The following is a 25,085-nucleotide window of genomic DNA, read 5'->3' on the forward strand; positions in this document are numbered from 1 at the left end:
AGAGTGAGGAGAGATGTGCACGGAGCTGTCTGGAGGCTCTTCCAATAGTTGTCATTGGACGATGCGATCACGTGTCGTCGCAAGACCCTACCTAATTGATACAGTGAAGCTTCCCCACTGCTGTCGGGTCTCTCCGATATTAAATGTCTTAATTTTGTGGAAAGCATGGAGGAAAGTTTGCTCTTGCCCAAGAGGTTTCCGGTCATCCTATGGACGGGTCATTATGGCCGTTTGCAGATCGCCAGCCATCTTCACGCCTTGTAGCACAAATGGCCTGATTCCATACGTAATAACGCAAACGCTTGAGGTTATCCTACCCAGCTAGAGTAGCCTAGATTGGATATTTCCCCGAGAATCATGCTCACACAGCCGAGAATCATGCTTGACGCGTATTGCTATCACGGCGCACTGCCTCACTGACGTCTTCCGTACACTTCTCCTACGACATCTACTCATATGCAATCCAGATTGTCTCAAATTAAACTCCCAGTTAGCTATAGCGAGACCCTTTAGTTACGAGCCAAGGCAAAGCCACACCAGCCATCTCACCTCTGGGCCTCAAAATGCCGATACACCGCAACAAAAGCCTCCAACCAGGCAATCTCCCTCTCATCATGAGCGTCATACTGTCTCGCCCAACCGTCCATGGCATAATTCAACGCATCCACTGGACCCCTGGGAATAAAGTACCAAGACCGGCCATCCTCATGCATGGCTATTCGGGGTAACCGACCCTCCTCCTCCTCACCACTATACACAACCCGCAACCCCTCAACCACGACCCTGACTGACACACCCACCTCCCCCAAGCCCTCCGTCTTCTTCATCAACACCACCTCATCACCTCCATCGCCATGCAACCCACACTCCACCCCCAAGCCCTCCAACCCCCGCAAAACAACACCCAACGTCCGATCAAACGGCACCAACGAGAAATGGCCATACATAAACCACGACGTACCGGTCAGCGTATGGCTCCACAGTAAAGACTGCCTCGCAACCCGCTTTTCGGCGCCCCGAATCCGCCCCACAATATGCGGGATATTCTTCCGCGGCGTCTGGCTGGGATCGACCATTTTCTTTAACACATCTGGATTAGCCTCGAGCAAATCAGCCGCCTTATGCAGCTGGACAGCCTTCCGCGTATTGACTTTCTGCTGCGCGGCTTGGATGGTGTTCCACCCGGCTTCTAGCCCGGCGATGGTACCTGTCTCCCACACGGTGGGGAGTGGGGCGTAGCGACTCAGGACGTCCACTTTCCAGGGGTCAAGATACAGTTCGTCGATGAGGCGGTGGCGCATGTAGTTGGTGATTTCCTTGTAGTCTGAGTTAAATGTCTGGGCGTTTAGGGCTAGTGGAGATGTCAGCGGCGCTGCGGTGAGGCTGTGGGCTGCGCAGACTGTGCGGTAGAGGTCTGCTGCAGCGCGGACTTCATCGAGGACGCTGGTGTCATAGTGGAAAAGACGGCCTAGGGTCGGGTGTGTGAGGATGTCGGTGTTAATGTGGGCATTGTTGTGGCAGATGAGCCGCAGGATGTCCCAGATGCGGATGTCGTTGAGGATTTGGTGGGCCAGCTCTCTGGGGAGGGTGGAGAGGGAGGCGATGACTTTGTGGTTGGGCGCCATGTTCATATATGTATCGTATAAGTTGTAGTAATTCTTTTTTTGGGGTGTTGATACTGCGTAGGGATTGTTTGGGGATGGAGGTGGGTAGATATATGTCACGAATACGTGCTAGTAGATCCTTAGCCGCAACAACCCTACTAACAATGGGGCCGGAAACTGAGTGACTCATGGATGAAGGGTTCCACTCCCCCCACCCAACATCTCAGCCTCAGGGTCCGAGTATATAGTTCACGCTATGTCCCGACCCTTCGTATCCATCATATCCAAGTATCCTGCTACAAGATGATCGAGACGAAAGAGGAAGACTACGCCCAGTTCATCCAAACCCAACCCCCATCCACAATCGCAGCATGTCTGCGCCGCGACCAGCTCCTCTGCCAGGAGAAGCATCTCCCCAGTCCGCTCGCCATGCACCTCCCAACACAGCCCTGTGAGCTCCTCGACGCAATCTCCCAACACCTAATCCCAGATAGCAGCATCCCCGCGCCCCTCCGCAGGCTGCAATGCCAGGGCATCATCAGCGGGATCAAAGCATCCGTGAACCAAATGAGCAGCATCACAACCTGGACATCGCCAACCACCGAGAAAGGCACGGGGTTAATCCCCAGAACACAGGATTTCCAGTCCGCGCTGCGCGTGCTAGAATACCTCCAAAAGTACCCATCCATCTCGCAGCTCAGCAGCACCAGCAGTTTCACAGACGTGCTATCCTCCGTGAAAACGCAACTGGCATTCGAAGACGGGCTGCGCGCCGTGAACCACCTACACATGGCCCACAAAGACAGCCGCGTGGACTCGAAAGCCAGCTACAAGGCCCGCAGACGCAAGCGCAATTGCTACATGTGCCATTTCGAGATCCGGGATGGCGAGGCCCACGATACGTACCCGTCGCTGTGTCGCCCTTGCGGCTCGTTCAACCTGGCTGAGTCGGCCATCTCGCAGCCCCCGAATCTGGATTTGAAGGGAAAGACGGCACTCGTCACGGGCGGCAGAATCAACCTCGGCTACGAGACCGCGCTACGCCTGCTGCGCTGTGGAGCTAGCGTCATCGTGTCCTCCCGCTATCCGCGCGACGCGGTGCTGCGGTATGCCCGGGAGGTGGATTTCGGGGGGTTTTCGGCGCGGCTCAAGGTCGTGGGGGCGGATTTCCGCACGGCGAGAGATGCGTTTCGGCTTGTGGAAGTCGTGAAGAGGGTGTTGGATGACTGGGCGGGGGATGGGACTGCGCTGGATATTCTGATTAATAATGCGGCGCAGACGTTGACGGATCCGGTGCGCTCAGAGACGAGGGCGATCGTGCGGGAGGAGCAGTTGGAGGAGGAGGCTGGGGCGCATGGGCTGATTGCAGACGATGGGGAGCGGTATATGCCCAAGCTTCGCGGTGGGGTTGGCAGTGCCTGGGGCGGCATTGAGGATCGTGTGCGGCTGCAGATTGCAGGTAGCGCGGAGTCACAGTGTGTGGAAGATTCTGGAATCGTGCAGAAGGGCTTGGGGCCGGGCGAGGATGAGTCAAGGTCGTCGTGGACTCAAAGTCTGGACCAGATCCCGTATGAAGATGTGATCAGCGCGCAGGCGGTTAATGCGTTCGTGCCGCTGATTCTATGCCGCGAGCTCTTGCCCCGAATGGGGGCTACGAGCAAGTCGTCTCGGCCCTTGGGATACATCGTGAACGTGTCCTCGCGGGAGGGGATCCTGGAGAGCAGGACCAAGTCTGCGAGCAAAGCGGGCCACCATGTTCACACGAATATGTCCAAGGCGGCGCTGAATATGATCACCGAGACGGAGAGCGAGTCGGCGTGGAAGCGGCATGTCGCCATGAACACGGTCGATCCCGGCTATATGAGTGCTGCACCCGAGTGTCAGCGGGCAGACGGCTGCCCGATTGGATTCGAAGATGGCGCTGCCAGGGTTCTCTGGCCGATTGCTATCGGAGAACGCGAGCATCGGGTTATCCGCGGACGGTTCATGAAGCATTTCGGACACCATGATGCTATTATATCGCGAGGAATATGATATACTCATTATAGTTATGAAGCTAAAACATGGGCTAAGTCGTTCGTATATCGTCATATACCATGGCAAGAGCATGGGAATATCGGCTTCATGCCCTATCCATCCTTTTCTCCCTCACCCAGAAATACCGTAGCACGAACAGCATAATCAACATGCAGACATCCAGCGCTAAATTCCAACTATATCCAATCAAATACCTGGGCGCATCAACCGTCTTCCAGACACTGTCGATGTAAGTCAGCGTAAGCATCCACTACACACACGGGCGAGAGTCACTTACAAAAGTGGAATCCACGCGCCAAAGGTATTCCCAATAGTGTTCATGGCACTAATCACCAAGGCCCGTTCCTCCGCACTGCGTGCACAAATCTCGTTCGCCCAGGCATAGATGATGGCCGCAATACCGTCCGCCGTGCCGGACAGAAAGAATGCGAAGAATTTCAGCCCGACCGGAACGTTCCAGATCGCAAGCACCAGACAGGCAAAGATGTTTAGCAGCGCAGTGATCGCGATCAATGAGACTTTGGCATCGTAGATATCAGAGATCACGCCGCACACAATCGAGGCGACGATAGTGACGGCTGGCGACACGGTGGTGATGGTGTTGATGGATTCGACGGAGTACTTCTCTTCTTTGAGCCAGAGGGACAGGCCACTATTGGAGGAGACTCCGTCCGCTTGGGAGAAAAAGAAGGCAAAGCCGACAAGGACCCAAATACGCCACCCTTTCAGGATGGTGACAATTCGAGGGATAGTAAATGGTTGACGTGGCTCGCGGTGTTCGGCGGCCATGCGTTCCTGTGCTAAACGAATCTCATCCTGGGTGAGGTAGCGGGAGTTGCATCGGTCTGGGGTACTAGGAAGTAGACATAGACCGATAAAGGCAATGGGAATAGTACAAGCAAAGCCTGTGGATCTCTGTCAGAGGGCACATCTGTGAAAGTAGGGGCGATACGGCTTACAGATGATGTATAGCCATCTCCACCCTTCGATGCCATACCGGCCATCCAGCCGTGCATAGGCACCGGCTTGGATATACCCCGAGCTCATACTGCCCACCTGGCTAGCGATGAAAAAGATAGCTCCACGACGGGCCAGCTCCGATCTCTTATACCAACAGCCCAGATACCATTGCACAGCAGGGAAAAAGAAACCCCCAAGGGCTCCGACGAAGAAACGAAGCGCGTAAAGCTGGGTGACGCTGCTGGCCTTGTACTGAGCCAGTGTAAACACGCCCCAGAATAAATCTGCCGCCGGGAGGAAATAGTTCACCGGACAGCGGGTCATCTAAGCTGTCATGTTAGCATGTTGGTATCAACTCCTCGCCAATACGCGACTAACCAACAATGTCAGAGGAATCTGCATCGTGATGAATCCAACCCTGCATGACAAGTTAGAAAGTTTCACCTCCTGCACGACAGCTAATAACGAGCTTACATGTACACCGTGTTTAGATAATTAAGTTGATTCCCATACAACTTCAGATCCTCTTTCATACCGCTCACATAGGCAGTACTCGTCGCCGACGAATCCAGCACCTTCGCCCAATGGGCCAGAAATAGGAAGACGATGATCAAGCCGTCCAATTTGAGGATCAAACGGCGCTCCGCTGGAGTATCTGTTGGCGCAAACCATTGATACCATTTTTGCCGCTCTGCCGTGGGCTGTGCAGGTTGTTCTGAGCCCTCTTTTGACTTAGATCGTTCGACATCCGACGTCTCTGGTGGAGGATCAGCGGTAGGGGCTGCCTTTTCAATCGGATAAGACATGGTGCATATGTAGTGCCAAGTCCTGTTTACATATATCAAGCACGTTCCTCGCTTTGCATGTCTGTGCAGTTGTTTTGGTTCTGAATCCTAGGGGACTACTTTTTTTTGATCGTGCAAGCACGCCATCGCTCGCGTCTGTGGCGAGAACCAGTTGGGACCGAACTAATTGATCAGCGGGGATTAGCGTTCGGTTAAAAGACGATGCTTGGTTGGTCTATGCAAGGAGCTGGTTTATCCTGCCGTCTTTATCGATTAGCATCCGCAGCTTCGCCAAGATTGAGAGGTCGAACGGTGTACTGCTCAATTTAGCTAATGAAAACAACGGAACTAATAATTTTCATATCAAACTAACAAGGATCATATGTGATGTGGCTATGTGTATATTTAATCAAGACAGTAGTGTATGGCTTGGTGTTGTTGTGAGAAGAATTCCCCACGCTGGGCTTCCGAAATATATGTTTGCACTAGTCACCCATCTGACCAATATATAAACGTACCTCTTGCCCAACTCCTTTCAATCAGGATAGCGAATCTCAATAGTATATTGCCCCTTCTGGCTGAAGGTAGAACCGAGGTCCCAATCATACGCGAGCTTATCAGATTCGTCGCTGTGGAATGTTAAGGCTCGCCGCTGTCATTTGGCTCCACTGTTTCGAGCCTCGACCGGGTGTAAATCACAAAATGTAGGCACTAATAGACCGCATCGTATATTCCACAAGCATCAAAGCTCCCTAGAGACAGATGAGCTAGTTTATTACCCCCAAATCTTCTCACTGTCAGTGATGGGGCCTCATAGTTAAAAAGAAAATGTACCGCCAGAACCCTCGACGGCGAAGGTTAAACAACGTACCCCTACTTGCAGCAGCAAAGCAATATCAAGAAGTGAGATGGAACAGTATTGCGAATTGGACATAGTAAAGACAAACGAACTGAAACGTCCTGGCAAACATATCTCATGCGACACATATCAATTCCACGCTCCAGCACTTTTGTGATTCATCAACAAGAGAAAAGAAAAGAAAAGAAACAAGCTCATGAAGATCTCCAAGCCCAGGATATATCAACGCCATTCAACGCCACCGCACAAGTGATAATCATCATCACATAATACACTCCACCATGAAAGTGGACAAAGGGCGACCGTCAGAGCGACTCAGAACCGCGACGAGCCATCTTCCGTATCTACAGTATGACCACATCCATTAGCCCACTCACAATTGAACAAGGCCTATAGAGGAACACCAGACAACGTACAAACCGCCGATTCGAGATCCCTCGGTCGTGGTTCTTTCGTGCGCGACTCTTGTCGAAGACCCCCTAGGTTTTTCAACCGCACCGACCGCATATAGAGCTCCTGGTCGCGAGAATAATTGTATCGATGCGCAGAATGGTCGGTGGGATAGACCTGTTTCCACATGGCGGCGCCCAGCGATACCGCGGCCAGACAGGCGACAATGACGATAACGATGATGCCCGCAGTTGGGATACCCATGGTGGTCGGATGTGTCGGATGTGGACCGGCGAGGGTGTGTCACGGAGTAAAGGCGTCCTTGATGAAGGTGACTTGGGTACGACTGGTGCTGTCAGCACATGGTTTCGTTGTCGGTATGTACCGTTCCTGAGTGGTTGATGGTGTCGATGAGGTTTGTTTCGCGACGGGATGCGGATATAAGTAGAGGTTCGAGTCCAGCCCAACGCTTGACTTCCGCCGACCCGCGAGTTTAAGTAATGGGCAAGTGATTGGTATCACCGACTTATGCAAGTCTCCCAATCCCAACTCTTTCGATGCATCGGGAGGGCCGCTTTCTATCACGATTGGCTGGTCTCTGCTACTTCCGCGTCCGAGTGGAGCGACGCCGGTGAATCTGATTGGAGAGGTATGGCTCCTTTCTTGGTTTGGGAAGTATTTATAGCCATTGATAGCTGACGCTGTCTCCAATTTTTTTTTCTTTCTTTTTTTCCGCGTTAGGGCATCTTGTCACGTTTACCCTACAAAGTTGACTTGAAACGCCTCAGACCCAATGGTTCATCCTCACCGAGGTTCAAACCACAACGGTCTCGATCCACTACAGAAAAGGTACCGGGCGACGGGCCACTCGGGCTCCGAGTCTAACAAAGCTTGTTCGTCATCGTGCCTGTTTTATTCGATGCCCTCCATTAGGCAGCAAGAATGACCTCGGCGTTAGCGGCAGAGAATTCACGCCGGACGATCAGACCAGCTCCCTGCGTTTGATCGACACGACACAACTGATTCATTCATCGTTGTTTCTGCGAGATATTCCTCGGTTCGACCCGTCAGCTCTCGCTTACTACTAATTTAGAGCTAGTTCGCTGCTAGTAAGCACTGCCACGCAGGAACCATGTCTCAACGCTGTAGTAGACGCGTTAATGGGCGGGAAATGTTAGTGCCTTGTCTTTTTCCCTCGGCACTGTATCCAGCCGAGGAGATCGCATGGATTATCAAGACAGGGAAATAGGCACCATCTTTCTTTCAAATATTCTCTTAATATATCCTGTGCTAGGTCCACTCTGTCGAGGACTAGAAACGGGAGTGCACAACATGAGTTGCGGAGAGTTATGTAACCGTACTAGAAATCTTTCCACCAAATCTGAATTTCAAGTGGCTGTTGCTCTATTATGGATATTTAATTTCAGTGGTGCAACGTTGGACAGAATGCAACGCTGACAGATATGAAATTGCATGTTTCAGAAGTAGCATTGAACAGGCAGCCCTCGGGGGTATTGCTTTCATAAGTAGATTCATGTGTTCTAATCCGTATGTACATTGCGGGGAATCACCGGTATATCGCTAAGGAAGTGATTTTTCCAGCGTGACAAGATAGTAAAGGTTGCAACTTGAAATAGTACATTGACACTGCCAAACACCTACCATTCCCAACCCTAAATCATCAAAGCCTATTCTTCTCCACTCATAATTGTCGATATTATGACGCATCACCGATCTAACGTTGTCAGACCGCGTATTTATAGCCATACTAATAGACAACCCATATTCCCGACCAGTACCCGGGCTTCTTGCCGAAGAAGCCACTCTTTATGGGTTCTATAAAGAACAACTATGATTATAAAACTCGTACATGTGGATCCACTAAAGAGCTCCAATCCATATCCTAAAAATATCCTTGTCATGACTGGCTTGTTCTTTTTTCAGAGTATTATTAATATCTGGGAAATGAGAAACAGCTCTTACCAGCGATGATCATATCAAGAGCTGCCGAAATCTATAATATGAATAAAATGATTACAATTAAAAAGTGATAAGCCTACCTCATATCCAAAGTCACTAGATCAACTCGATCCGTTAATGATAATATCAGAGATCTTCTCCGCCAACATATCTGTAAACCATCAGCCATTGTCCGCTCCATGCTAAAAGTAGGATAAAACTCACAAACCGTCGACTGAGGATGGCCCGGAGGGAGGAACGGGAACGCAGAAGCATCCACAACACGAACACCCTCAACGCCATACACCCGGGCCTGATTGTCCACCACCGCCATTTCATCGTCGGCGGTACCCATCTTGCAGGTACAGGCGGCGTGCCAGAGTGTCATCACATTATTTTTGATGTATTCCAGGATCTGTTCGTCGGTTTGCACGCGGTTCCCGGGGTTATACTCTTCTCCTATGACAGCCGGTGCCATGGCTTCGCTCTGGAATGCTTGGCGGATCCGCTTGAACATTGCCACTGCTACTTCCTGATCAGACTTGGTATCGAGCCAGTTGGGGTTGATGATGGGTAGGTCGGATGTATCGGCCGATTTCAGGGTGACATTTCCTCGCGACGTAGGGGTGATCAGCACACCCAGCATGGAAGCGTACTGGTATCCGTCTTTGGGTTGGTCTGTCAGGAGGTTGGAGACGGCACCCATATAGCCTGCGCCGGAGATGTACTGCAGTAATAATGTTAGTGGATACTAGGAGTGTAGACGCAGTAATGGACCAAATACCTCAGCCTCTGGCCAATCACTCGTAAAAGTGGCCAAGTCCTTCAGCGTCTGGCTTGTGAATTTAGTCCGCAGGCTGTCAGGGATCTTCTCCCACGCCAAATAATCCGCCACCGGGTTCGTCAGAGGCCCACTCTTCATAATGGAGGAGTTCAGAAAGTCTTTGACGAGGTTTAGCAGGTTCGTCGCGATCCTAGTGAATGTATCCACAGTAACCCGGTATGACGGTGCAAAGAACGGATGGTCCCACATATTCTGTCCAACACCTGGTCGATTAGCAAGTACTTCAATATTGTGTTGGTCTAGTATATCTTTTGGTCCGATGCCAGAGACCATCAAGAGCTGCGGAGATTGAAAAGCACCTGCAGAAATAATCACTTTCTTTGCGCTCAGGGTAAATATATTGCCCAGCGGGCCCTTGACCCGAACTCCCGTGGCCTTTTTATTCTTGTCAAACAGCACCTGCTTCGCCAGGGTATTCGAATACGTGGTTAGGGAAGGCGTTTTTATGGATGCCAGGAATGCGCTCTGGGAGCTGCTCCGGAGCTCGTTCTGCGGGCTGATGGTCGAAGCGCAGTACTGAGCGCCCATTAAAGACCCGAGATTGAATTCTTGGGTCTGGTTGATGCCGATAGCCTCCATTCCGCGGCTCATCCAGGTTGAAAAAGGCATCGCGTAGTTCGCGTATGATACTTCGAGAGGACCGCCTTGGGACTCATACGCGGCTGCGTCGAAACCAGTCGTTGCATTCGCGAAGCGGATCTTCGTGTTTGGTGGTGTGAAGCGGACACTTTTCTTATAATAAGGCAGGACCTGGTCGAAGGTGTAGCTGCTGTCATTGACGGCCGTTGCCCACTGTTCCATTGATTCACGCGTCGGTCTGACACTGCATTAGCTCAGTCGGACATTCTCATCTCAAAGTGACCGACCGTTGGTAAATCATGAAGTTCATAGCGGATCTGCACAGACTCATCAGTAAACATCGGCCAACTTTTGGTAGAGAGGAGCACATACGAGCCACCTAAGCATTTTCCTCGCGCATAATGTATCGATCTCCCATTCGCACCGGGGACCTTCTCCGCCACAAACCCCCAGTCATGGAGAGCTTTGGTATTGGGATCCGATCCAACAGGAAGAACGTCTGCAGCGGGAACTGCAGCTACCGATTCCAATTCATACAGTCCACCTGCCTCTACCAGGGCCACTTTCAATGACTTCTGTGCCAGCCGGGTGGCAATGACATTTCCGCCAGTACCGCCGCCGACAACAACGTAGTCAAATGACGAGTCTCCAAAGGCGCGCGCATCCACCCGAGATACGTATGCATCTGGCTCGGTACTTGGAACAGCGTTCGTGCCTAGGGTTAGTGACTGCAGCACGAACGATGCAAGCGCAGCTCGGCGCATCTTTCGGGTAATGTTAGGCAAGGGAATTCCATCGGAGCTTGGAATGGTACTTACTTTGATGTGAACCATGTAGTATTAGAAAGGGAAAATGGCCGGTATTATTTTGCAAGATCTACTATCAGTCGTCCCAACCCCAAGGCGTGAGAACCTTGACACATATAACCACCTCCTGAACATGATATAGTCCACTCCGATATGAAGTCGGCTGTCCACAAAATGAGACATGCCTGCTAATTCCGAGAGTCTAGCTAAGAGTGAAGATCTGACATCAAGCCACAATATTCAATCTATACTATTTGATTTGCCCGGTCTCATTTAAGAGGTAGGAATGAAACAGCCGTGCTGGTGTCCTACGTATAGACTAAAACTATCCTGGCAGATATTCCGATCTTGTCAGGCCTCAAAATCAGGACTATAGCGAAGGCATGCAGATCGGAAATTAAACGTCACGTCCAGGGGCTCGTTTGCCTTGAATTCAGCACATTGATCTGGAACATACATACTCTCAAAAGGAAGAACTAACCTCGTCGGTACTAGTCCACTCTCTCTCTCTCTAGGGCTTATTCGTTTGGTAATGATCGTTTGATATCCGAAGTGGGCTTGCAACCAAGCTGCTTCGGCAATACCCCGGGGTAAACGAAAGTATCCCTGGCTAGTGTAAGTCCAAAAATAGGTGGAGAGAGCGAATGCAGTTAGTTTTTAGTTTCAACATGGAACTTGAACCCCTGATACGCGAACGGTTCCCTCAAAGTCAAAACCCAACTTTGAGTCGGATCCACAGTCATCGTGCGGACCCACTGTTTGGTTCATGACTGACTCGTGGAGGAGAACAAGAGGCCGCTCATACTCGACTTTGCGTTCTTTTCTTCTATTCTTATTTTATCTTAATTTTTTTTTTTCTTTTTTTCGTTCGTGTGCCAATTTCTATCTCGGGAGAGAGGGATATCCACAATGCCTTGTTTCGCATTGCGGGCGACTCTATCTCAGGGATGCAGGTCGCCACGAAATGCAATGCGGCTGGCATGCACATCTTCCAGTACCGCACTATCGCGGAACTGATGCATCATCTTGGGATTGCCGGGCGGGCGGGCAATGCTACTACCACTCAATTACCTCTGGACCCAGTTCAAGAGTGAGTTGAACTCGCCGGAGGACGCTGGTTTATGGCCATGTCTCCTCTAGCCTCTATCCCCTAGAAAAGTCTCTCGCGGGCACGGATGTGGAACTTTCTTGATGCGCTCTGTTTATGTGAAGGACCAGCGCCGACGCATCCCGGTCAACGGGTGGGCGTACTTCACCTTGCGCTACCTCACCGACGAAGGGAACTTGATGTATGACCTTCGGAATCCGGTCGTAGAGATTCTGTTCAGCCAGCGATTGGATTTGGGTGAGGTGGAGTATGGTATTGATGTGAGGACGGTAAATCATGTTGCCAGGGAAGTGTGGGTTTATTCCGATCTTGATGAAAAGAGGCCGGGAACGTTGCGGTTGAAGGGTTACGGGGCCGGGTTCGATGCAGGACGAGTATGGAACGGGGGAGTTGGAACATTTGGTTAAGGAGAAGGTTTTGGAGTTCCTTTAGAACCCCTGACAAGGACATACATAGTTATTATATTGATTGATAAGAACGGTGATGAAGGTGTTTGGTGAGTGGTGAGTGTTTATGCCCGAAACCGATCGTAGTGAGGAAGGACTATGAACATACTATATGAGCCCGCGAGGATGTGCGCAAAAAATGTTAAAAGCAATCATATTATGTTGATAGGGGATTCCAGCCGCTAGGTCGTGTATAAATACATAAAAATACATAAACTTCTTATATAAATAGCCTTCGATTAGCTTATCGGTAGAACAGCCCGGTATCTTACTATTAATGAACTTATTCAAATTGAATAGTTCTCCAGAATCTCAATTTAGTCCGCCGTATATACTTAGTAGGTACTAGTATCCTGCACTACATTCATTCCAGGGCAAGAAATTGGCAATGAATGAAAGGTACGCGTGTCAAAGCAGTATCACAATACAGATAATAGACATATTTTCTTGATAATCAAATCAACCATTGAGAACCTTGGTTGTATAAGACATTGCATAGCTTGCTGTAATCCACGAATTCTCTAAGCCCACCGTCAGAAGATTGTCCCTCTAAAGACACAGGTGTGTTTCAATAGCATGATTAAACCCACGCATGTCCAGGTATATTGTCGAAGCCATGTACATGGCGTCGAAGATGACGCGTTTCGGATGATCAAGAGAACTTTCGCAAGTAAACTCAGCACTTGGTGGGATGTCTGGTACTCTCCACCATAGTAGTTGCGATTTCCAAGAGATACATAGTTCCTTGAGCATCAGAGTTCAAGAGCGGCTGACATCACTGTGGATTAATATACGTGCGCATCACCGGAATTTTCGCCCTGGATCTCTTTCTATACCATCATCTTTGTATCTCTACCATCTATGCTATAATATAAACGATATATTCCAGCGAACAGCGATAAGAGTAATCTAGGTGTTAGTTTCTCTGCGGTTACGTCAGATAATGATGTGATTGCGACTATTGCATGTCTTGTTCATTTCCCCTTCTATGGGTCATGTTGTTTGTAGCTTGCGAGTAGTGTTTTTATTTGACCAGAACGCCGTGATTTTCGTAGGGGTGTGAAATCAGGTTTATTAGGATGAATTTGGTTATGTATTGTGATTCGTCGGACTCGGGGTGTCAACGAAGGCTGTTAAGAAAAAGCACTAAACGGTGCAAAAACCGACCAAATATATGCAATATGTGATATCATTGAGAATATCGAAAATGGTATCTCGCTCTATACAAAACGTCTATATCTCTGTACAAACAGGCGCTCTCATAAGTCTCAGCGTTTCCCGCGGAGACACTCATGCAGTGGGGTAAAATCGGAGCCACCAGCAGCACACATCGGTCTGGGCATATGTAGTAACCGGGTAAGTCGCCCGTGTGAAGTAGTATGTACCTACACCCAGAACAACAGGAATGCATTCTCTCGTCATGAACGCCTCCCCCTCACCGCATGGGAACCGGCCCGGTCAGTGAGGGTGGGTACGGATGCTTAAGTATAATATAAGCAGGCCCGCGATTTAGGGTTAGGGCCCGGGTAAGGGACCAGTTCAACCCGATCCGGTCATTGCCAGCCACTTCCGAGTGGGTCGTTGTCCACCAGTGGCCAATCCGATCGTGGCGTGAGTGATTTTTTTTTTTTTTTGCCTTCGCGATAAGATAGGGATTAACTCAGCCCTCGTTTTCATACTCCTCCCCGCATAGCTGGAGTTGCTGGTGCATGAATGCCCGCCCCTCGGTATTGGCGAATCCACCAATGCCAAATGCCGGGATGATCCGGCACATGCGCGTCAGGGACGCACCGATCCAGTCTCGGCTGACGCGGGCGATTCGGTCGCGAGCGGGCAGCTGCATCGGGCGGTTGTAGAGGTCGAGGCCGAGGAGGTGGATGGGTGTGCTGACGAGCTGGATGGAGGCGGGGATGGCGAGTTGGGCGAACAGGATCTTGGCGTAATCGCGGGAGGCAATCCAGTCGGGTACGGAGCTGGATACCACGGCGGGGAGATTGAACGAGCCGAAGATGGTCAGACCGTCACGGAGAAGGAAGGCGGAGTAGGTTGCTAGTGGCATGGTGCGGATGGAACGGCGGAGGAAACCGCTCTTGGAGACGGGGGTGGGATTGGGGATGGGGCTGGTTGGCTTTGCAGCTGGGGGGTGACCGAAGAGCTGGGCGAATTTGACATCTTTCCAGATGCCCACAGACGAGTTGACGACGAATGTGGAGAGGAACGTCGCCATTCCCGCAATGGCGTGGTCGACATCAGGGTAAACCCGGTCGAGGATTGTTTCTGTGGCATTTGCTGCTGCAAAGGTTGCGGTGTAGAGGCCCCAAACTAGAAGGCTCGGGCGAGATGTGAGGAAAGTCGCTGGCTGAGTGATGGAGAGCCACAGATGTCGGCGGAACGCTGGCAAGAGAGGCTGATTGTGTGAAGACTTCTCCACGACAAGTCTAGTACTGTCAGTAACATTCTTCTGGGGTGGAACGGTTGCGTTATCGATGCTGTAGGGCAAACGTACCGGTCAAGAATCATGACGGCCGGAGTGATCAGTGATGCTGAGCCTGCTGCAGCTATCACATCTGCGGTAAGGAGTTCCGCCAGGCGGTTCCTCTGCATAGAGAAGGGAAATGCCTGGTGGATAGGGAAGTCTTGTTCCATGTTGATTGCGGTAACGTGCTCTCGAATTTAGGTAGACCGTCAATCCATATATTATTTACTGGGGTAACGAGGGTTGATTTCAGGGCGCGTCGTTTCAGGCGTGTAACCGTGTATGTCTAGTGACTCAACAGAGGAAAAGAATAATAATCAAAGGAATGGGTAACAAGAGTCTATGCCCGTTCGTTAGATATAGTTATGTACGGGAGGGGAGGGCTCGGCGGGCACTCACCTATTCTCGCTCAAACGCTGGGGTATACTGGGATAATGATGGACAAAAGAAAGGAACCTGGGGATAGATCCAAGGAAAAGATCAGTGAAGGAGGGGCTATATGAAGAACCACTGTACAAGTAATTGTCCAGGAGGTCCATTTAATGACGCCCAACTGTCAAGCCCACAATATTTACAACAAAGCATGAGAAATTCGGCGCACGCGACCAATCAAACGCGACCGGCCCGGGAACCCGGGTACAGTCGGGGTATTGGGCGGTACCAGCCTGCCGAAAGGTGAGAGTAATGGAAATTCAAGCTTCTCTACCGACTGGGATTAGAGGTGGATCGGTCTTCTAGAAGACGAGCTGGGCAGAGCGAATTGGCGGGCGTGGCGGTGCTGGACCGGGTGGAGTTGCCCTAAGGGGGCTGCCCTGCCCTAACGTGCCCTAAACTCCGCATTGATCTACGGCGTACGATACAGTCGAGACTTAGTACGGCGGCCGATTCTCTGATCGTCTCCAGGGAAAAGAGCAGAAACGAGAACAACTTGTCGCCGAGCGATAAGCCCGCCTCGGCAATAACTCGGAAGCTGTGACTTGTCCTCGGCGCTTCGCGGAATGTTGTCCAGCCAAGACAGCAGCATCGCGTCCCTTTTATAGCCCCGTTAGCGAGAGTGCGCGACAGCCTGCCACACGATCTGAATGTTTCACCCTTATCACCCTCAGCCTCTGTGTCAATGTGTTTTGTAACGATTTGCAAATCCCCTCCAAAGTGGAGCGGACTATATGCAATAGGGGTCCACTTGTCCAGATGATAAGCTGATAAAAGATCGGTGTGCGCCCTGTTCCTGGCGGTTGGACAACGCACACCCCCTGGTCAGCGTGGCTTGTTTCAGGCACCGCATCGACAAGACACCAGCGTGATTCTTCAGGATGCGGTGCCTGACTACTCAATAGTAGATCTATACCAAGGTAGAACCACTCAGCCGGGTCAACAACAATTGCATGTTCTTCTAAGTGTAAGTGGGGTCTTAAATGGTGAGATTCGGCTTCACAATGCTCCATTGACCTTTCAAGTATGGTTAATCCACCACCAGTGCACCAAATTTCATGCAAATAGCTTACTGTATCAAAACTAAAAGCGAATGCCAACTATAGCTGCAATAAATAAAGAGAACGCTTCGAACAGATTGAAATCAAGCAGTCCAGGCATCGAGAAACTCTCCCAGGACAGTTTACAGTGATATTGAAGATGGTTTCCCCGCTCCGATGGGATCTCTCTTACATAAGAATGCAACTACCAGATGTCAGCGTTTCCATATACAAATAGGGGTGATCTGCCTTACCAGCTATTCTGCTTCTTCGCAGAGGTGTAGAACATCTTCGATTGCGAGGACAAACCCTCACTCTAAAGCCCAGTTAGCTCCTTTTCTGGACCCACCTGCCACATGCACAGTAGAGGTAGTAAACCTTACCTTATTGACCAAGTCGTCAATCTTCTCTCCACGCTCCAGGACGCTCTCGATAGTCTTGTGGAGAACAATCTTGGTCTCGTCCAGCTCTTTCTGAATCTTCATGATGCTGTCCACCTGGTGTGGGTCCTGGTACGCCGAGATGTATGTCTTCAGGGAGGGAAAGGGGACCGGCTGGGTGGAGGAGCCCGCGTTGGGGTTGAGGGTGAGGAACTCATCGAGGACCTTGGAGAGGATCTGATGGGCGGCCAGCGAGGGGTATTCGTTGTCGCTGATAATGACACCGGCGATGCCTTGGGTGCGCGCATACACGTGGAATGTGAAATCTGAGGGGCAGTCAGGGGGGAGTTGTCGGGTGGCGACTAGACACGGGCAACCACTTGCCTTGCTCCTGGATATCTTGTCTCTGGCCTTGCTTTGTTCTTTCGGCGACCGTCTTGCTGAACATGGTCATGAACTCGCTGATGCTGCCCCTAGTGAAGCGCGAGTAGCTGGTGAGCTCGCGCTCCGCACACAGCTCCACCGCTGGCTGTTGGGCATTCTGTAGGACCTATCACGCACGAAGCAGGTTAGACAGACACGACAGTCTAACTGGGACCTCCACAGACTCACTCCGATATAGAGGATCTTCATTTTGACGGGCTCCGAGGGGTTTCTGACTGACTGACGTCGTGGACAGTTGGCTGAAGTTTTGCGGGGATCTAATCTCGGAGGCGGAAAAGCGCCTCGCCTCACCGCCTTCGTCCAACCTTATTCGCCTTCCCCCATTTTTTCAGGCAACCACTCACATGCTCCAGTGTCCATAGACTTGTCAGCCTCATCAGTTAGGCAGATACACACGTCCTATCATGATATTCAAGTATTACAGTATTATCCTATGTACAAAACGTATCCAGGTCAAACATCTCAGTCATGTATGACCCACACTATGTATTCCGGCTCTCGGCGGTCAACGCCTCTCTCTCTTCCACAGTCAAATCACTCTTTGCATGGTGAATTCGCACGAAGAACACAACAATCAGGCCACCAACTAATGCCAATGCCGTCTCATACCAGAAAACAGCCTTGAAGCTCTTAAACTCGCCCAGGTGTTCTGTTTCCGACTTGACAATATCCGCGAACCCCAGAAAAACGGCAATGCCGAAGTGTAGAGTGCAATTGATCAGTGCCCCGGCCAATCCCTGTTTGGCTTTGGGCAGATGAGTGGTGATAAAGATGTTTGAAATGTTGAAGCTGATGTCGATGCCGACTGTGCCACAAATCATGGCCGGAAAGACAAACCCCCAATATATCCCACCTTCGGGAATCACAGCGAAGAACAACCCCGAGCCGGCGTATCCAATGCAGGAGATAAGCATGAGGAGCGTGCCCGAGACCTTGTGCATGATAAACCCTCCTGCGGTCGCAAGGATGAGGCCTCCGACCCCCATGGGGGCTGTCCACGCCACGATTTGTAGCGGGCCCGCACCCATGACATCCGACATGCTGCAAAGAAGGTCAACACCAGACTGAAAGTGGGCAGAACGGATTCACTTACTATAGAACTGCGTATAAAAAGTATATGCCGAGACTCCCGTAGAGCAAAAGCAGTGCAATGACTAGCGGCGTCAAATATTTGACTGCAAACAAGTCCCCCGGAAGCAGGGGGTTCTCGACCACCCAGCCTTCCATGTAGACCATAAGTCCCAGAAAAATCACTCCCAGGCAGAAGCAAACTGGGATGTATGGTGTTTTCCATCCTTGCGGTGCGTAGGAACTTTCCGCAATCGCAAACACGAACAGGACAGCTCCTGGTACGGAAAGACAGCATCCGACCCAGTCCATTTTCACGTTGGCCTTTTTCCTCTCAGCAAAATCGCTGGGAACTGAAAAATACGAAGAGATAAACGTGACAGCGGAAAGGATTGCTCCAATGAAAAAGTACCATCTCCAGGAGAGAAACTGACTGCACAAGCCTGAAAAGAAAATACCGGCAAAGAAACCCAACGCCGCACATGCGCCGTAGACGCTGAAAATGAGATTCTTCCGCGGACCGGGTCGATATGTGCTACCCAAGATCATTATTCCCGACGGAAGGAACGCGGCAAGAGCAAATCCTTGCAGAGCTCGGCAAATGATGAGCATTAGCCAGGTTTGAGAGAAGCCGGCCAGGATTGATGAGACTGTCAGCCAGCCTGCCCCTGCAAGGTAGAGCACATAACCCCCGTACATATCTCCAAGTCGACCGAATATGAGAAGCGTGGACGTAACCACGAGAGACAGTGCGGTGGATGGCCATACCACCGACGCTTCTGGGATGTGCAATTCCTTGACCAGCGTCGGAACAAGAACATTGGAGCCAGATATGTAATATTCCTATCAAGGAGTTAGCTCTTCTGAAATATTTGAGCAGCATGCGTGCAATAACTCCATACCGCAAGAATCTGGGACATGACAATCGAAAATCCAAAAGTCAGTTCCGACCAAATATTCGAGAAGCACGGAGGACGTTCTCGGCCAAGTCGCTCGAGATCTAGGTCTGATTGCTGCTCTAATTGCGATGGAGACTGCGGTGTCCCCAGACCAGGAGACCCTGTCTCCTCAACGGACTTCTCCATGTTTGGATCCGATCCACTGAGTGGTGTTTCTGCAATGGGTGCCATGGCTGGCTGGTGTTGACTTGGAAAAATGACAAAGACGTAGTCTTTTCTGGGGAAACCAGTTTTATATCACGTTCTGCATGTTTCTTTTACTAATCGATTCATGGAACATTCAATGAATTTCTAACTACCGACGCCTCGTGCAGACACCACGATCGGCACTATGGAGGGCGTTGAGACGCCATTCCTATTAGGATGAACCAGTTCGGATCATGCCCACCAGGTGGCCAATAGCTTCTAGCGGGCAACTGCAGTCGAATCGCACATCTCTCCACTAACACTAGAAGCGAATTTTTCCGAACCACGTAGCTTAGTGGCCCAGATGTCAGCGTTTGTCTTTAGCCTCAACCTTCCACTTCAACTTCCGTTTTAGGAAGTTGTCGGGAGTGGGGCCAATTCACAGCTTCGCGCCTCTTTCGGGCCTGCTCCATGAATACCAGCATATTTTCGGTTATAATTTCTTTGCATTAAGATCAATGACTCACTGGCTTTGGGAGAAAGAGATTTCTGCTAAACAATGATCTAGTGCTGGTACACTATAATCCGGGAAGAGCGTCCGTGCTTTATAAACGTTCCTCTCGCACCCTCTATGTTCCTCCCTACGATCATCGGAGTTTTCAAAAGTTCTCTATGTTTGGAAGTGGTAAAATAATTGGACCGACTGCCCGTTACAGGTTCTGGAGCCTCTCGAAGGCAGCAGATGTGCATTGAGATTGACAATGGCTTCTATTACAATGATCGCCGGTTGTCACTTATGATCCATTGTCCATTCCCCACGAAACGTCACTCAGATCGCCTAGACTGTACCAACCACAGAGATCTTCGATAGAGCCAAGGGAAGAACTGTTTGTCGTGTCGTTGCTCGGGACATATGTGGCTAGATCAAGACCCCCCTCTCCTCCCCCGAAAGACGGGCCAGCGCTGGAACTGGGCGTTGCAGTATTCCTGCCCACTCCCGCCCCAATTCCGAGCACCGTCTGAGCGATCGTCTGTAGCTCACGCACATTCCTTGCGATTCGCGGCCACACCTCGCCCAGCACCTTGAGACATCCGAGCGTCATCCGGATCTGATCTCTCGCAGTGGCCAATTGAGGACCTTTCAGTAGAGAAGCGCAGGCTGAAAGTAGCGCTAGCGTTCCCTCGCTCACCATGCAGGTAGTGAAAGGAGTGTGATGAAATTCAGGAAGCGGCAGTGCTAGAAGCCGGATCTGGGCCTCCACGGCTCGTAGCACCCGCACGGTGTGTACATTAACTAAATCTGGGATGGGTGTGTCGAGGGGTGGCTCTCGGGCACAACTTGATATATCCTCCACTGCATTGAACTTCAGGGCTGAGAACGGCCGGTGTAACCCGATAGCGGACCTGCCAAATGAGTTCAGACTACGAGACAATGCAAATATTGCAAGGCAGAGTATGAGGGTGAGCTTACACATGAATGAGCAAGTGAGCTTGGAACATTAGCTCGTCGACTTTCCCATTCTTGTCCATGACCTGCTTGCGATCATTCGGTAATAGCAATCGCCATCCGTCCAGACTACTGTCCGCTGCTTGAATGACATGCGTCGAGTCTTCTTTAGTTGCGATCTTCGGGGCTACGGATATCGCCGCTGCGGCACATTGTACGGCTCCGATGAGATATGCAAAGGATGAGAAACGGATGGGTTCAGTGGAAAATTCGCGACAGTTGAACTCTTGTAGCGTGCGAGGCTCGGGTATATCCTGGCCCCCGGTGAGCTATCTCAGCGTTTCCAGGGCGCTGAAACAGGCGTCCAACGAAGCTTTGGGTGGCAATACTTACCCCCGACTCGTACTCTAGCTCTTCACAGGGTAGTTCCACCGTAGGGGAAATGTTCGCGACTCGAAAGTTCATGGTCCCCAGGGTGCCGGTGTAATAGGCGTCCACGGTGTACAGCATCCACCATGTCCGCCTCCAGCATTCCCTCAGCACGGGATCGTCGCCCCCATGCGATGCCGCAAAGTCTGAAAGAAACATCTTCAGCTCAAGGGCAAGTCCAGTGGCAGCGTCCATCTCCTGTTTGGCAGCGTCTTTATAGTCGTACCAGAATAAAGCTATCGAGAGTAGGAATCTAGATTGGACTATGATTGGGTCAGATGGTGATGCCTGTAGAAAGCATGCCTCAAGCTGGTCTCTCAACGAGACTGGCCATTCGCGCGAAGTGTAGATAGATCCTATTAATCGCATCGCAGCAAGAAGGGGTGTGAAGCTGGACTGTCTCTGTGGATCTTGATACAGTCTGGTGAGATGTTTCTGGGGTAAGAGAAAAGGGTGACATCCATGGAATTTCTCATAGTATGCCTTGATTAAGGGGTCATTCTCGATGTCATCGGTGCTTGCGCCCGGATACGAGATGCCTAAGATGACATCGCCAACACTGATCGTCTCGCTCGGCTCAGGGCGCAGGCCCCCCGCCATCAAGGGAGCGGAATGCCCCTGGACCTGCTGAATTGCTGTATATGACTGACGGCTCGAGTCAGAAGTTGATAATGTCCCCTCCCCCGCCGCAAGTCGTTGGCGACGATCAGCCAGGGCTGCGCGGTCTAGCCCACCGCGACGGGATCGTGCGTAGCTACACTCCTGGCCAAGCTCAGTGCAGCGGGCACAGCAAGGCCGCTTGCCATCGCACTTGACATGACGCGAGCGACACGGTAGACAAGCCAGCGAGGAGCGCGTGGCTCGACGACTATGAGAGCTTGATGTAGACGTAGAATCCATGGTGGTTGTTGATCGTCCAGGTTGAAGCGTTGGCGGGTAATCATACAGAGCCGGTAACTAATCGTACCAAAAATACGTCCTTTCATCTGGTAAATCATTCCACTGCTGACGGGTACCCGTAATAGGCTATCCATCAAAATCGAATAACCGTACCAATGATTGTAGTGGCGAGGCCATGTCCACCCAACCTTATCCCACAAAATGAACTATTTCTTTGCCAGGTATTGACGGTACAGGGGCCATATACGGCATGATTTCTAGCTAACAGTAAACTGGCCGTCTGCTAGAAACAAAAGGCTTTGTAAAAGACATTTCCAGTACCGTCATGAACAATATATTTACACGCCCAGTAAGTAAGGAGTGCTTACAAGCCTCTGTCCGCTGTTTTTCAACTGCAGATACCCGCTGCAAGGATATCTGCGAGTCGGGCTTAACCGTGGGAACCCGCAGTCATTCCTCATCCAGGAATTGAGGTGACAATATCGGTATATCGGGTACTCGGTGATCATGAATCCGTGAACAGACCATACCCTCCCGATGGATAGACTCTGAGAAAGCGTAAACACCATTGGCTCGGAGAGTACGTGCGAAAACGAGTTCTGTGAGTGAGGATGAGGAGAGTGCAATGTCATTCGTTGAATGTGAATTGTCTTTTCGTCATCTCACATCCTCACTCTCGTATTGGCGATGTCCTAATCGATCGGCGTTAGGCTGTTGGGAAACAGAACGATTTTGCAGTCTGGTTCCAGACCATCCTTAACGTATAAATAGACTACTTCGCCCGGACTTGAACAAGGTCAGGCTCTAGCTTATACCCAACTGATTCAGTCCAACTACAGAACACCCTTTGGACGTGTTTGATATAACTACATACGTATCCCGCTATGGAAGAGCCAACCTACGATCCGAGGTATGTACATACATCCATGTTAACATGACAGAATACATCTAACAAAGATCTTCGCTAATATGTACAACACCAGCTGTCCTCTTGCGACCACCACTGTGGTCTACCAATATAAGCTGGCCAACTGTCCTGGGAAGACTACAGTGGGCCTGCTCGTCGAATACCCGCCCAATGGTGCCACACCCCCTCATCGGCATGGAGGAGCCTCCGTCTCTGCCTATGTGATTAAAGGTTCGGTGTTGAACAAGATGAACAACGACCCGATGAAGGTGGTCGAGCAGGGCGGGTCGTGGTATGAAGCCCCGGGGTGCCATCATCGGATTAGCGCCAACGCCAGCAAGACCGAACCCGCGACGTTTTTTGTGAACTTTGTTCTTGACACCGAGACGCTGGAGCGAGAGGGACCGGGTGTTCTGGTGCAGTATGATGAGGAGTATAAGGATATTGTCGCCCAGAAGATGAAGGGCTTGAAATAAATGAGCTTTGTTAGGTTCGGTCTATTTGGGGGGTGCTGTCTTATCGTTTTGCTAGGGCAAAATGCCAGCTCCACGTGGGGTCACCTGTATACGCTACGAAACCTATGTGTGTACATATCTCATACCAACAGATGGTGATCAATCTGCAGGTTGAAGGATGTATTAGAAACTCTCCATTTTTGATGAGTATCCAAAAATGTAGATTTATTGCTCAGGAAATGAGTCATTGACCTTGTTCTTCCCATTAGATAGCTCCCCTAGTGGGTTGAGTATGTTCTATACACGGTTAAGAAAAACCGTCAGTAGCAGAACAGGGGAATGCCTTTAAGAGAAAAAAAAAAAAATCTATTAGGGTCCCAAGCATGGTTTCCAGGCTGCACACAGTCTCAATCGCTCGCTAGATTTCCCCAGAAGTTCTTATAACAAAAGTTTGTCACTTCTTACACACGATTGGCGATCTATAAGGCTATTCAGGCCATGTAGTTATCGTATCCCTTCCAGATCACAAAGTGAGTATAAGCTGTGAAACAACGAAGAAGCTTGATGGCGATAAGCGAAATCAAAGTTGATTTGCTTGGCAGATAACGTCCCATTGTGTGCCAATGAGGCAATCGCGAAATAGAACACCTCATCTCATTATGTCACGTAAACTTTCAGGACACTTGCTGGTGAGACATGATAATGCAGGCTATCGATGCTGTCACAGAGATACGAAAGAGCGGTCTTAGACTCAGGTAGCATTGCAAGGCATGCAACTACGTGTAACCGCTAGTCCGAGTCTTTATGCCCGTCTTGCCTTATAATTAGCAGGTGGACACAGATCAAGATCCCCGATAATATACGTCAGGTTTGGAGACCTCGGTGTAGGATCGGATCGACCAATATAGGGCTCCCGGAGGGTAAGCATATTGAACACATCTCACGGTTTACGCAATCGCCAGCAAATATCAGATATATGCGGGAAGTTCTGAACCGAACCGACGGCCAACTATCTCGTGGTCCCTTTAGCAAGGCTCAAAACAGCATTCTCTACTCCGTATTCCATCTACTGTTGCATTAGATGAAGAGGACTCCTATCTGAGAGATGTTTCGGGTTTCAGTCTCTGCAGATTCCTATCGCTGGCACCGACCAATTGGATATTTGGGGGTCATCTTCGTGGCACAAACCGCTCACATGTTGACAATCGCTTAGTATCCGACTATGCACCTTGATTTTCTCCACGAAAACTGGACGGGGACCAAACTCCAGAGTGGAGAAATAAGCCCTGAAAGGCGCTCCGATCGGTGTTTAATTCCGCCCGACGATCGCGGGTCAGCCAGTGTCATGGCAGAGGTTCTGCGTGGGTACCCTATATGGCATGGATGCTATTCCGCCGGAGATGATAGATCTACGCCAACGTGAATTGGCGCTATGCAGGACACACCGACCAGCGCCAGGCTGTTCTTTGTCTGAACGACCCATGTCTATCATGGCCGCGTCGAGAAGGTGCATGGAGGATTTTATTAGTTGTGCCAAGCAAAGGAATTTGCGCGCTCTCCACCGGCAGCGTTGCATTCGTGCAGTGGGGAAGCAAACACGAAGCGAAGAGTCGTCCATTCTTGGCAGGCGGAAAGAAGAAAAAAA

General features: G+C 50.6%; 13 protein-coding genes across 13 annotated transcripts; 3 read left to right on the top strand and 10 right to left on the bottom strand.

Annotated features, from left to right (window-relative positions):
• Positions 1-518: 518 nt before the first annotated feature.
• On the bottom strand, positions 519-1,625 carry BDV37DRAFT_292974 (uncharacterized protein; the record flags this gene model as incomplete). Its single annotated transcript, XM_032089287.1, has 1 exon — positions 519-1,625. One exon carries the CDS (start codon positions 1,623-1,625, stop codon positions 546-548), a length of 1,080 nt encoding a protein of 359 aa, XP_031943114.1. The 3' UTR covers positions 519-545.
• Positions 1,626-1,907: 282 nt separating this feature from the next.
• Positions 1,908-3,638, top strand: BDV37DRAFT_270505 (uncharacterized protein; the record flags this gene model as incomplete). The annotated part of the gene is made up of 1 exon (XM_032084570.1): positions 1,908-3,638. The coding sequence occupies one exon, from the start codon at positions 1,908-1,910 to the stop codon at positions 3,636-3,638; it is 1,731 nt and encodes a 576-aa protein (XP_031943115.1).
• An 88-nt stretch (positions 3,639-3,726) lies between these two features.
• On the bottom strand, positions 3,727-5,407 carry BDV37DRAFT_270506 (major facilitator superfamily domain-containing protein; the record flags this gene model as incomplete). Its single annotated transcript, XM_032084571.1, has 5 exons — positions 3,727-3,862; positions 3,919-4,546; positions 4,601-4,925; positions 4,980-5,019; positions 5,076-5,407. The coding sequence occupies 5 exons, from the start codon at positions 5,405-5,407 to the stop codon at positions 3,727-3,729; spliced, it is 1,461 nt and encodes a 486-aa protein (XP_031943116.1).
• Positions 5,408-6,560: 1,153 nt separating this feature from the next.
• On the bottom strand, positions 6,561-6,899 carry BDV37DRAFT_281633 (uncharacterized protein; the record flags this gene model as incomplete). Its single annotated transcript, XM_032086858.1, has 2 exons — positions 6,561-6,589; positions 6,662-6,899. The coding sequence occupies 2 exons, from the start codon at positions 6,897-6,899 to the stop codon at positions 6,561-6,563; spliced, it is 267 nt and encodes an 88-aa protein (XP_031943117.1).
• Positions 6,900-8,334: 1,435 nt separating this feature from the next.
• BDV37DRAFT_244692 (uncharacterized protein) lies at positions 8,335-8,780 on the bottom strand. The gene has a single exon (XM_032081575.1). The coding sequence runs from the start codon at positions 8,555-8,557 to the stop codon at positions 8,393-8,395; it is 165 nt and encodes a 54-aa protein (XP_031943118.1). The 5' UTR covers positions 8,558-8,780; the 3' UTR covers positions 8,335-8,392.
• BDV37DRAFT_281634 (GMC family oxidoreductase) lies at positions 8,717-10,781 on the bottom strand (the record flags this gene model as incomplete). Its single annotated transcript, XM_032086859.1, has 5 exons — positions 8,717-8,766; positions 8,820-9,321; positions 9,379-10,255; positions 10,305-10,334; positions 10,390-10,781. 5 exons carry the CDS (start codon positions 10,779-10,781, stop codon positions 8,717-8,719), a joined length of 1,851 nt encoding a protein of 616 aa, XP_031943119.1.
• A 989-nt stretch (positions 10,782-11,770) lies between these two features.
• On the top strand, positions 11,771-12,338 carry BDV37DRAFT_281635 (uncharacterized protein; the record flags this gene model as incomplete). Its single annotated transcript, XM_032086860.1, has 2 exons — positions 11,771-11,913; positions 11,978-12,338. 2 exons carry the CDS (start codon positions 11,771-11,773, stop codon positions 12,336-12,338), a joined length of 504 nt encoding a protein of 167 aa, XP_031943120.1.
• Positions 12,339-13,912: 1,574 nt separating this feature from the next.
• BDV37DRAFT_88074 (uncharacterized protein) lies at positions 13,913-15,484 on the bottom strand. Its single transcript, XM_032091378.1, has 3 exons — positions 15,253-15,484; positions 14,884-15,193; positions 13,913-14,815 (listed from the first exon to the last, which is right to left on the bottom strand). Exons 2-3 carry the CDS (start codon positions 15,021-15,023, stop codon positions 14,038-14,040), a joined length of 918 nt encoding a protein of 305 aa, XP_031943121.1. The 5' UTR covers positions 15,024-15,193; positions 15,253-15,484; the 3' UTR covers positions 13,913-14,037.
• A 1,030-nt stretch (positions 15,485-16,514) lies between these two features.
• Positions 16,515-17,338, bottom strand: BDV37DRAFT_281637 (palmitoyltransferase YKT6; the record flags this gene model as incomplete). The annotated part of the gene is made up of 5 exons (XM_032086861.1): positions 16,515-16,530; positions 16,580-16,641; positions 16,709-17,031; positions 17,069-17,255; positions 17,318-17,338. The coding sequence occupies 5 exons, from the start codon at positions 17,336-17,338 to the stop codon at positions 16,515-16,517; spliced, it is 609 nt and encodes a 202-aa protein (XP_031943122.1).
• Positions 17,339-17,534: 196 nt separating this feature from the next.
• On the bottom strand, positions 17,535-19,404 carry BDV37DRAFT_244699 (putative MFS multidrug transporter). Its single transcript, XM_032081576.1, has 3 exons — positions 19,120-19,404; positions 18,243-19,060; positions 17,535-18,190 (listed from the first exon to the last, which is right to left on the bottom strand). The coding sequence occupies exons 1-3, from the start codon at positions 19,345-19,347 to the stop codon at positions 17,632-17,634; spliced, it is 1,605 nt and encodes a 534-aa protein (XP_031943123.1). The 5' UTR covers positions 19,348-19,404; the 3' UTR covers positions 17,535-17,631.
• A 500-nt stretch (positions 19,405-19,904) lies between these two features.
• On the bottom strand, positions 19,905-22,066 carry BDV37DRAFT_244701 (putative C6 transcription factor). Its single transcript, XM_032081577.1, has 3 exons — positions 21,143-22,066; positions 20,774-21,063; positions 19,905-20,706 (listed from the first exon to the last, which is right to left on the bottom strand). Exons 1-3 carry the CDS (start codon positions 21,776-21,778, stop codon positions 20,097-20,099), a joined length of 1,536 nt encoding a protein of 511 aa, XP_031943124.1. The 5' UTR covers positions 21,779-22,066; the 3' UTR covers positions 19,905-20,096.
• A 770-nt stretch (positions 22,067-22,836) lies between these two features.
• On the top strand, positions 22,837-23,481 carry BDV37DRAFT_88151 (cupin domain-containing protein). Its single transcript, XM_032091379.1, has 2 exons — positions 22,837-22,988; positions 23,062-23,481. The coding sequence occupies exons 1-2, from the start codon at positions 22,963-22,965 to the stop codon at positions 23,459-23,461; spliced, it is 426 nt and encodes a 141-aa protein (XP_031943125.1). The 5' UTR covers positions 22,837-22,962; the 3' UTR covers positions 23,462-23,481.
• A 305-nt stretch (positions 23,482-23,786) lies between these two features.
• BDV37DRAFT_244704 (uncharacterized protein) lies at positions 23,787-25,050 on the bottom strand. The gene has a single exon (XM_032081578.1). It carries the CDS (start codon positions 25,014-25,016, stop codon positions 24,774-24,776), a length of 243 nt encoding a protein of 80 aa, XP_031943126.1. The 5' UTR covers positions 25,017-25,050; the 3' UTR covers positions 23,787-24,773.
• Positions 25,051-25,085: the final 35 nt, after the last annotated feature.

The sequence above is a fragment of the Aspergillus pseudonomiae genome, assembly GCF_009193645.1.
Source record: "Aspergillus pseudonomiae strain CBS 119388 unplaced genomic scaffold BDV37scaffold_21, whole genome shotgun sequence".
Classification (NCBI taxonomy): domain Eukaryota; kingdom Fungi; phylum Ascomycota; class Eurotiomycetes; order Eurotiales; family Aspergillaceae; genus Aspergillus; species Aspergillus pseudonomiae.